Source organism: Syngnathus typhle, linkage group LG10 (genome assembly GCF_033458585.1).
Source record: "Syngnathus typhle isolate RoL2023-S1 ecotype Sweden linkage group LG10, RoL_Styp_1.0, whole genome shotgun sequence".
Lineage (NCBI taxonomy): Eukaryota > Metazoa > Chordata > Actinopteri > Syngnathiformes > Syngnathidae > Syngnathus > Syngnathus typhle.
This window is the reverse complement of record NC_083747.1, coordinates 12,334,314-12,345,212: the sequence shown is the minus strand read 5'-3', so window position 1 is coordinate 12,345,212 and position 10,899 is coordinate 12,334,314. Positions and strand designations below refer to the sequence as shown.

The 10,899-nt window shown below is 50.6% G+C and overlaps 1 protein-coding gene across 1 annotated transcript in view; it reads right to left on the bottom strand.

Annotated features, from left to right (window-relative positions):
* Positions 1-364: 364 nt before the first annotated feature.
* LOC133160610 (forkhead box protein O3-like) overlaps positions 365-10,899 on the bottom strand; it is a 34,185-nt gene continuing 23,650 nt past the window's right edge. The window contains exon 2 of the mRNA XM_061288410.1: positions 365-2,393. Coding sequence (XP_061144394.1) covers positions 771-2,393 — 1,623 coding nt within the window. The 3' untranslated portion in view covers positions 365-770. The remainder of the gene's footprint in view (positions 2,394-10,899) is intronic.

Here is a 10,899-nt window from a genome sequence, read left to right as displayed (position 1 = left end):
TCCAGAGGCCCAGGTGAGACAAGGTGATACAAGTTTTTAATTCAGCAAATTGCATGCAAGCGAGTAATGATGGAATCCATTTGGTGATGTCGTGACAAGGCGCCTGGGCTCAATGGCAAGAGGACATTAACTAAACATCGCATCCAACAGAAAAGAAAGTGCCAAGGTCTGGATGGATGAGGCCATAAATAACAACAACGTCGCGCTAAGACATTGCCGAGAATTGATTGGATCTCATGAACATGAAGTTCATTAAGAGGAAAATGGTTCCGGATCAAAAGCTGATTTGCATTTATTGACATTTTTGCTTGGGTTTTTGTGCTGCAATTGTAATGCAGCAAGGGGTTTCTTTTTTTTGAGGGGGGGGGGGGGGGGTTCTTGCACTTTCTGGTCCCTGCTTCTGACTTTGAGTCCTATCTGAGTTTGATTTCTGACACTTGACCACCTTAGCCAGGTTCTACAAGAGCTGGTCTGAGAACACACTTGCGATAAAGTGCATGGAGAGGTCAGCTCTCGTGGTGGATGAGAAGCAATGTCGCTGAGATTGTCGTCACAATTTAGCTGATATGAGGAAATACCAAATGAGATATGAGCTCTAACTCACGGGGAGGGGAGGGGAGGGGAGGGGTGGAGGAGCAAAAAAGAGGAAGGGGGGACAGACAACAAAGAAAGACATGGTCTCTGTGTCAAGTCAGGAATGTCACAGTTGAGCACAGTGCTTTCTGGGTACGATTGTTCTGCAGCGGGCGCCAGTTGGCCGGTCCCAGAGTTTAGCCGGGGACCCAGCTCTGGTTGCTGTGGGTTTGCTGCGGACCCGCCAGCCCGCTCATCCCCATCCCCATGCCCACGGTCACGCCCATCCCCATTCCCATCCCGATGCCCACCCCCTGGGCGAGGGAGCAGTCAAAATTGAAGTCCATCTCCTCTCCGGAGTCCATGATGTCATGGAGGAGGATGGACTCCACGTCGCAGTCCAAGCTGCCCTGGAACATATCGATGTCCAGGTCAGCCGGCAGTCTCTCGTGCGGGTGGGCTTGGTGGTAGCCGTGGTGGTAGCCGCCGGCGACGTTGCTGCCCACCATCCCCTGACCGTGGTGGAAGGCTCCGTTGGCCATGGCTTGGTGCTGCGGCTCGGGGTAGTGATTGTGACGAGGGTGCGGCGCCGTGGCCAGATGGCAGGAGTCCTGGGGCATGCCTAGCATCCCCGCTGGGTTAGGCGGCAGCGTGGTGGACGCCGGGAGGTGGGCGTGCGACGGCGGGCTATACAGGTAGGGGGTTTTGTGATTGTAGCTCTGCAGGGGGTTGCCGCATGGGTTGAGGAGCAGCGCTCGGGGCGGGGTGTGGTTGTGGCCCACGCGACTCAAGCTGTGATTGTGAACGGGCGTATGGCTGTGAGTTCTGTTGTGGCTGTGACTGTGAGGTCCGTTGTGGCCTTCGTGGTGCCCCCCGGCGTGGTGGCTATGAGCGTTGGTGCCGTTGCACGGCATCAAGGAATGGCCTTCCCTCTTCAGGCCCAGCATCATTTCCTTGGGGCAGTACGGCTGCCCGGTCGAGCCTCCCGTCAGGAGACTCTGCAGGGCGTTGGTGCCGGAGTATGTCCGCATGGTTCCCGAGAACCTGGCTGGCTTATTCTCTTGGATGGTTTGCATGGGCGAGTGGTGGCGCATCATGCCCATGCCTGGCGTGCCGTAGCCACCTGAACCGTAAGAGGACTGGCCCTTCACTGCAGAACTGTAGTGGTAGATGGCCGTTTGGTGCTTATGTCTGCCAACAGAGGGATGCTGCTGCTGCTGCTGCTGTGCGTGATGGTGATGATAGCTGTCCTCCATCAGCTGTTCATCCAGACTGATGGCACCTGTCAGGCTTGCCAGCTGAGGCAATTGTTCAAGGGGAGGACAGCGGTTGCCCGCCCCCATGGACGGAGAACGGGCGGTGGGCGATGGGTACAGGTGGGGGGAGGTGGAGCAGGACAGGCCTCCCTCATCTGGTTCCTCTGGTTCCCCCTCCGCCAGGATGGGCGACAGTCGCCCGCTCAGGGTGGAGGCTGACGAGCTGGCCCTGGAGTGGAGATCAGTCCAGGTGTCGAACTCACTGTCCGTCACAGACGTCCCCCCGGAACCGGGCAGGCCTTTATGCGGCGGGCTGCCCTGGTCAGGAGAGCCAGCGACGACAGAGCCTGCTCCGATTCCAGGGCGTCCCACCCGCTTGCCTCGAATGCGACCTTTGCTCTTGAGATATTTGGTGGTGTTGTCCATGGAGACGGCTCGACGCCTAGGAGACTTGCCCATCTTCCCTCCGTCGGGGTTCAACATCCACCAGGAGCTCTTCCCTGTACCCTCGTTCTGAACGCGGATGAAGCGCGTGTGCAGGGACAGGTTGTGGCGGATGGAATTCTGCAGGGACGTGGAAGGAAAAAAGCAATATTAATTAAGACCCCCGAGATGGCAATTGTACACAAGATTGTGGTCAGCGCTCAAAGTGACACTTAAGCATTTGTGTCAATTTCATCTGGTTGTCAAGTTACGGCAGAGTTATGTTCCTATGGCGGCGACGTAAGCAGAACTGGTATGAGCCTTGTATGCATTCTAAAGTAGCTCACTGTTGTTAAAAAACATACGTTAAGATCATTGGGGATGGTCTGGGCGGGCGTCACTCTTGACTGACAGATGGACTGACAGTGGAGGGTGTGCCCAGTCTGTCATCTTCAGGCTGGTGGGATCACCTTCAACATTAGTCTTTCAAGATGTCGGAACGTTTTGACGTCAAAACTATCGGTCCCTCTCGGGGTCACTTTCATATTTGGTGCAATCCGCGTCGAGCAAAGTCGCGGTGTCGTCAAACAATGAAAAATACAAAACGCTTGAGAGGACGGCAGCAGCCGACGAGGCGCTCGGATCGGACCCCGTCAACCAGCGCCAACCAGAAACGTCTTTCGAGGCTCTCGGGACTTGTCGGTCCTCCCACTTTGCTTGCCATCAATCCTGCTGTCCTCCTCTACGTCTCCATTGTGAGCTGCTGCGAATGTTTGAAGTCTGCGCCAGGCTGGCTTGGCGCCAGCCGTTGCTCTCCGAATGTATCAGGAGACTGAGCTGGGGGCAAGGAAGGCTAATGGATGTATCCCAATTTCCAATATCTGTTGCCGCTGCCAATCTCATTCCTCCATTTTTTCCCGTCTCCATCACAGTCCTCAGTTTCTATTCTGTCAGCGAATGGTTCTTTTTTTTTCTGGTGTCGCTTCTTATTTGCCACATTTCTGTGCCCACAACAATCATTCTCTACGTCTGCTTACAATTGCTGCGCCGTCAATTATGCAGTGTGTCACCAATTACTTTCCCATTATCCTGGCAGCGTGTAGAGTCAGCGAGGATCGCATTTTTGGATTATCATTTACATTTCAAGGATTGCCGGATGCTCAAATTACCGACGCATGGCAGAGGCAAAATCGGACTTTTTTTGGGTGAGCCAAACGTTTTGACGCTCCAGTCAGAAAAGCATCAAAAATAAAAGGAGCACCCCTGCGGTTTGGGAATCTAGCGCTACAATGGCTTTATTGAGATTGAGGGTGACGCTCACTTCCACCATCTCCATTATGTCGCAGATTATTTGTATTCACGGCGAAGTGCGCGCCGGGGAAACAAAATAAATCAAATTGTGGCAGAGAACACGCAGGGAGGAAGAGAGAGAGTGTGAGAGAGAGAGAGAACAACTGAATTCAGGTGATCTGTGAATGCCTCCCTGGGTTATCTCGCCGTGACACCTCTGGCGGCGCAACGCGGCGCGGCGCCATGGCAACCGGGTAAACGTGCAACGCTAGAACTATATCATATTGTGGTGAGTGCGAGAGATGTAGGGGGATGGGCGGCGGTGGAGGACGCGGGAGGTTCTTTTGATGCCGCTCCTCCAACACTAAACAGCCTTTCATCTCGGCTGTGCAAAGGCCCGCAGGGGACGCCCGCTCCCTGCTACTGACGACTTCTTGACGCGCCAACTATTCCACACACCCCTCCCAAAAAACGTCCCTCATCCTCCCCCCCTTCAACCTATCACGCCGCTCTAAATCTCCCCCATCATATGCTGCCTAAAGTGAAATCTAGCATCACCCAACCTCAACTTCCAAGCACCACCGTGGTTGTACTTGCGTTGGATTTTTTTTCTCAATGTTGTGCAAGTAAGGCTGTTTGAGATTCAAGTTGACCATCTGAGAGTCAGTGAGGGGGGGGTCAACCTTGGCCAAGCAGCACTTGCACTTGGGCCTGAAACTCTGCGTGACCCGCCTGATTCAAATCTCAATTTGATCTCCGTGTGAGGGAAGAGCAGCCACACTAAACTTGGAGGGATTTGCTGTCATCCCAAACCCTCTTTATCTGATGAATCCACCTGCTAGAGAGATTTGGGAGATTTCAGAAGGCGGCCAGCCATGACGCTCGTCATCTACGTCGGCGAGGCTCCCCGCGCCACATCTTTCTGCTTTCAACGTAGAAGATGGGGGCACATTTGCAGGTGGCTGCGTGACACATTTCTGCCTCGTGAGCCGGGAGGGGGCAATTTGGCCGAACGATGGCCCTCACGGCCCCCAAAACAGGCAGTCGCTACTAATCCCTCTCTATCCCAGCGTAATCCCAGACAATCCTGAGCTAATCCCAAGTCGATTCAGGGGCACTCCCAGCTGGGCGTCTCGCAGAGCCATGCCGGGTCAGTGGCGGTCAGCTCGGCTATACGGCCATTAAATATGACAGGAGAGCGAGCCTTTCAAAGGGCATCATTCCAATTCCAGGAGGGTCATTTCAAATCTGAGTCACTACGGCTACGTTTGCACTGCGGATCAATTCCAATTTTTTTGCCCAATTTTTCATGGGCTTTACAGCTCAATTTGTAGCTGAAAGTTGTCTTTTCATCATGTTAAATATTTTTTAAGCACTGAATAGTTTCAGGATAGTAAAAATCAGTGCTAGCGATTCTGATTCAGCATCTGATGCGGCAATTTCCGACTTGATGTTGGCTCTGAAAGTGGCATTTTATATTTTTTGAATTTCTCCAACAATAGTATTGCTTTAACATATTCTAATACAAAGAAAAACATTGAACTGAATCACCCTCAAAAATATAAGACTTAACATTCAACTTATTTTTACATACCGTTTTTTTCCGTGTATAGTGCGCCCCCATGTATAGTACGCACCCCTAAAAACGGCATGCTGATGCTGGAAAAAAGCTTGTACCCATGTATAATACGCACCCAATTTTTATGAATTTTTTTAAAAAAAAAATTATTATTATTTTTTTTTTTTTTTTTTTTTTAAGTCCCAATGATCGTCACACACGCAGGGAGGCAATGGGTCCCATTTTTATAGTCTTTGGTATGGTCTTAACTAGGCTGGATGTAATTTTTTTTGTTGGCGTTGATTTCTCCGACTGCGCATAAACGCACCACCGCGCTCCGTGCGCATGGAGCGTGTTTGAAGTGAACAGCAGAGAAGAAAGGAACAAGGCAAAGTGTTGTGAAATAAAATATTACCTGTAATACGGATTTAGGTAGAGAACTGAACTCTCGCTCTTTATATAGCTGACGTGTCTTGCTCATCCGTTCTGCGCATCTGTAATGGCGGCCTCCGTATGATATCCGGTTTGCGTGTGTGCGAGAGCGAGAGAGAGCGAGACAGAGAGCGTGCGAGAGAACGCTCAACCGTAGCGCGCCGCCGACCGCCCAACTGCACCGGGCTGGTCGATTATTGTGACAGAGCCGTCGCTGAAATTTAGAAGATATTTTTAAAGTCCTGATGTACTTTCTAAAATTTAAGTGGACCTCAGTGCGCACTGCGCAGGGAGCTTAATTTGGTGCAGCGCGCCGGGCGCTCACTGTCGCATTGCTTAAAGAGCGCCTTTGTGTTTTAGGATGAACAGCAGAGACCAAAGGAACAAGGCAAAGTGTTGTGAAATAAAATATTACCTGTAATACGCATTTTGTTATTTGCTGATTGAAACTGCTAATTAAACTGTGAATTGAAACTAATAGGAAGAAAACAACTCTCGCTCTTTATATAGCTGACGTGTCTTGCGCATCCGTTCTGTGCATTTTATTTCACAACACTTTGCCTTTCTTCTCTGCTGTTCACTTCAAACACGCTCCATGCGACCGCAATGCTCTCGTATCAGACGCTTGCTCGATCACCTGCTCGTTTGCTGTCCCGTGCGCGCACGAAGCGCGGTGGTGCATTTACGGGCAGTCGGAGAAATCAACGCCAACAAAAAAATTACATCCAGCCTAGTTAAGACCATACCAAAGACTATAAAAATGGGACCCATTGCCTCCCTGCGTGTGTGACGATCATTGGGACTTAAAAAAAAAAAAAAAAAAATTAAAAAAAAAAATTTTTTTTTTTTTTTTTTTTGTACCCATGTATAATGCGCACCCCGGATTTTAGGACAATAAATTAGTAAAATTTTGCGCACTATACACGGAAAAAAACGGTATCTTGTCTTTTTGGAGGGAGAGATTTGATGATGTGGTGAGACTGAAATGTTTGCAAATTCAGCCACCTTCCGTCCTTGAGTGGGGCCTAGCAAGCTTTGCCACATTCTCACCCCTTTCAGATTGAATAGAATAAAATCAAAAACTTTATTATGTATTAAATATTCATCGAATGGAAATTTCTCCTGCAGCCCCCCGGCTCGCCGAGGCAGACAAATGAAGCCAGCAGAAACATACAATGACAGGGGAACACACACATCACACGCTCGAGTCCGGGAAGCTACTTCCTATTCAAATCACCCCCACACAACCCCCTTTAATACAACGGGCCTTCGAGAAAGGCCGCTAAATAATTAATGAAGCGGCGGCGGGGTCTATACAGATGCACTTTCTGCCGCCATAATATTTTTGGGGGGTGACGGTTGGTTGTTATGGTTTGCAGGCCAGCACACAGTAAGTGAATTGGGTCAAAGGGGGATCATATGGTTATATGGTAAAAGAGGATAAGGTAATTGAGAGGGTCCAATCACAGCCAATTAAAGTGAACAAGATTCTCCTGGCTGATCAGAATCAACTCTCATTAGGCTTTAAACATCCGGACAGATGATTTGGCACAATAGACAGCAATCCATCTGATTGGCTGCTTTGTGCTCCAATTAAAAGCTTGACAGCAAAAAAGGAGGAGAGCTGGGAAAGTCAGCGGACAACTCTGGTTTAAGGGTTTATACCCACACGCAAAACGAGACTGAAAGGAAACGTGACATGATCGTGTTGAGAGTGGCGTAGTTTTTTTTTTAACAGTCACAAAGCAAGAAAATACTAGTTTAGCGTGTTAGCTTGACTGTCAGCTGGGATAGGCTCCGGCACGCCCGCGACGCTCGAAGATAAATGAATGAAAAACAAAAAGTACTTTAATGCTGCTACAAGAGCACTATAATCTTGACTATTAAGAGTACGTTTGGAAAATTAAAAAAACATGAGTGGATGGTGGGAGTTTACTGTAGAAGTACTTCATCCAGGGTTACCGTGGCAATGATGAGGAGGGGAAGGGGGGGGGAATGATGTTAAAGCCATTATTTAAAGGTCAAATGATCTCATATTGTTGCTTGGGCGCAATGATTGGGCCAAGGGTTCGTTACGTCTGCTCCGATGATTTGTGGGGGATAACCTGACTGGCACGGTGGCGGCAGCTGCGCTCTGAGGTACGGGCGGGATGGGAAAATTGAGGGGCCCTGTCCCAGGCACACAAAGGGGTGCCCTCCAAATGCCCCCCGCTCAACCCACCCCCAAAGAAGAAGCGGGTCAAACAGGAGGTCTGGGAAGAAAGCGCCGGGCCCCGATGGAAGCCGGCTGAAGAGTGAAGCGGCGTGCCGGGCTGGGCTGTGTACCGCTAAGAAACGCAGCAGCTGCTCTTGTAGTGGCACCGGCGAGAGCCGCTTGCCACACTCCACTGGTACTGGCCCAGCATTTTGCACGCAGAATGGAGCCATTATGTCTCGGTCAAAAGGGGCATCCCCCTGCATGGCGCGCATTCATTTGATGGGGCTAAATCAAGAGGGGCTAACACAAGCGCTAACTGTGTTTATTGTGATTTTGTGTGTGTTTGTGTGTGTGTGTGTGCACAAGGCGGCAGGGATCAGGGGAACGGTGGAGTGAAGAGTCGGGGGTGCAGGAGGAGGGGGGCTCTCAACACAGGGACAGTTTTGTTCTGCGCAGGAATGAGTTTTGTCAGCTAAGCCTGTCTCCGGGCTATGGGTGGAAATTAGCGCCGGCTAAATATTCGCTTTCCCTGATTGATGTCACGGCTGACGTTGTCCCCCCCCTTTGAAGGGAAATAAAGAATTGAGGGGATAAATAGGGACATGTTGGGGGGGGGAGCAGCGTCTGTGGGAGCCTCCAATGAGGTCTAAAGGGCTGCACAGATATGACACAAAGGAGCCGAGACAATATGTCGTCGCGGCGACAAGTAGCGAGACTATGAAGCAACAACACGGGGACCGTTTTGCGTGCGCGAGTGAGAGACGTACTAGCGATTTGCCTGAGCGGCTCCAAGCGAGATGATTAAAATCCCTTTAGGAGGCTTCTTTAAGAGAGACAGATGGGCAGGGCGGCCTGTTTTTGGAAGGCAATCAAATAGAAGAGATTAAAAATAGGCCGGTCGTCTATTAGGAGGTGAGAAACAGTTACTCGTCTCCCACACGAAACCATCACCCCTGCAAGCGCAATCAAGCTGCCACTACTGCCACCGGGGGCCGCATCGCATCAGCAGGCGCTCTGCTCAACGGCACCGGTGGTCATTTCTTGGGAAGAAAGCTGGCCAAGCATGTCTCCAGACCCGAACCCTATGGAGTAAGCTATCCTTTTTATGTTGCATGTGTAAGTTCTCCAAATGAGTGATCCAATGTCACATTTTTTTTCTTTCTCAAGTACAATCAAAAAAGGTTTTCCCATCCAAACCACAGCGCACAGCTATTAGACAGCTTAAGCAGCAGATATGTCAATCTATCTTTTCACAGCCATCACTTTGAATGTTTTTTAAGCCGATTTACCCGCAGTGTCCGCATCCCAACCAGGGCACATGTGTGCAAATGAAATAACGGCGACGGGTTCGAGTGCCTTTCAGATGGCAAAATTACGCCTGAGCACAAGGCTCACAAAGATATTCGAGCCTTGCGTCAATATTTAGGGCCCGATAAATACTTTTTATTTATTTATATATATATTTTTTTTATTTAAGGGCGGCTCGGTGGCGCACTGGGTAGCACGTCCGCCTCACAGTTAGGAGGGTGCGGGTTCGATTCCACCTCCGGCCCTCCCTGTGTGGAGTTTGCATGTTCTCCCCGGGCCCGCGTGGGTTTTCTCCGGGCACTCCGGTTTCCTCCCACATCCCAAAAACATGCTTGTTAGGCCGATTGAGCACTCCAAATTGTCCCTAGGTGTGAGTGCGAGTGCTTATGGTTGTTTGTCTCTGTGTGCCCTGCAATTGGCTGCCAACCAGTTCAGGGTGTCCCCCGCCTACTGCCCGATGACGGCTGGGATAGGCTCCAGCACACCCGCCACCCCCGTGGGGACTAAGCGGTACAGAAAATGGATGGATATTTTTTATTCATATTTATATATTTTTCATATATATTTTGGGGGTCGCGGGCATGTTGGAGCCTATCCCAGCAGTCATCGGGCAGTAGGCGGGGGACACCCTGAACCGGTTGCCAGGGCACACAGAAACGAACAACCATCCGCACAAACTCACATCTAGGGGCGATTTGGAGTGTTCAATCAGCTTACCGTGTTTTTGTGATGTGGGAGGAAACCGGCGCACCTGGAGAAAACCCACGCAGGCATGGGGCAAGCATGTAAACTCCACACTCCAGGTGGAATGGAACCCGCACCCTCCTAACTGTGAGGCGGTCATGTGCCATCGTGGCGCCCTATTTCATACATATTTATTTTTATTTATTTATATTTTATAATTCTATATTTTTTTACAGTGAATTAAGCGAGCCCCCAAACTCCTAAATTTGAATTTGAAATATGTACATATTCTCGTGAAAAAATAAGAATTGTAGGGATTTTAGGGGTCCTGCAATAAAAATAAAAAATCGTGACGTGGCCTCCCTGGGCTCCCATTCTAGTCAAGTTGACTGAGTTTGTAGAGTGGAGTGATTGGAAAGGTGCTCCATATCCACCCCCATTATTTTGCAACTTGGCGGGAGTGCCATTTAGGAAAAGCCAAAAGCGTCGGATCAGGAAGTGGCCGTGGAGAGGGGCCTGTAATGGAGTTGGTGGGGGATTCCTGCCTGACTCCGCACTAATTGCAGCCAAGCGTTGGCCGGCCGTCAGCCGCCCCCGGTGCCAAAGGCAAGCGTTGGCATCAGGCGACGACCACAGTGGCGGCGAGGCGGGGCGAAGGGCCGCCACGGCTTTGGGGGCTAAAAATAGACGCGGACAGATTAGCGGAGCATCTGAGACCCGGACAGGGGATCGGAAAATCCACTCGGCTAATGCCAGGGACAGCTGAGTGTTGCCGGTGGGCGTAAAGGGGACACAATCTGGGCCTCGCATCTGACGCCCACGCATGTTAAAGCAGAAAAAAAAGAAGTGTTGTGGTGGACACACAGAGCTGTTTTTCTTTTTCTCTCTTTTTTTTTGTGTTAGCGCCGCTACCTGCAAGGGAGGCCGAGCTCACACCCACCCACGGAGGATTCACACAACAGGTGTTTGGGCTCGGCCACCTGTGGGGCCGGCAGCCTGCTCGCACTTCGCACGCTCGGTGCCGAGGGAGCAAACTAACATTTTCCACTGAGCTTGCCATGCCTGGAGACCAGGCGCTTTATGAGCCTTGTTGCTGTTTTTTGATGGGCGGAATCTGAACGTGCGAGTCTTCGCGACTCCACGTGTGCACCTGTGTGTCGAAAAGGCGTCATTATTTA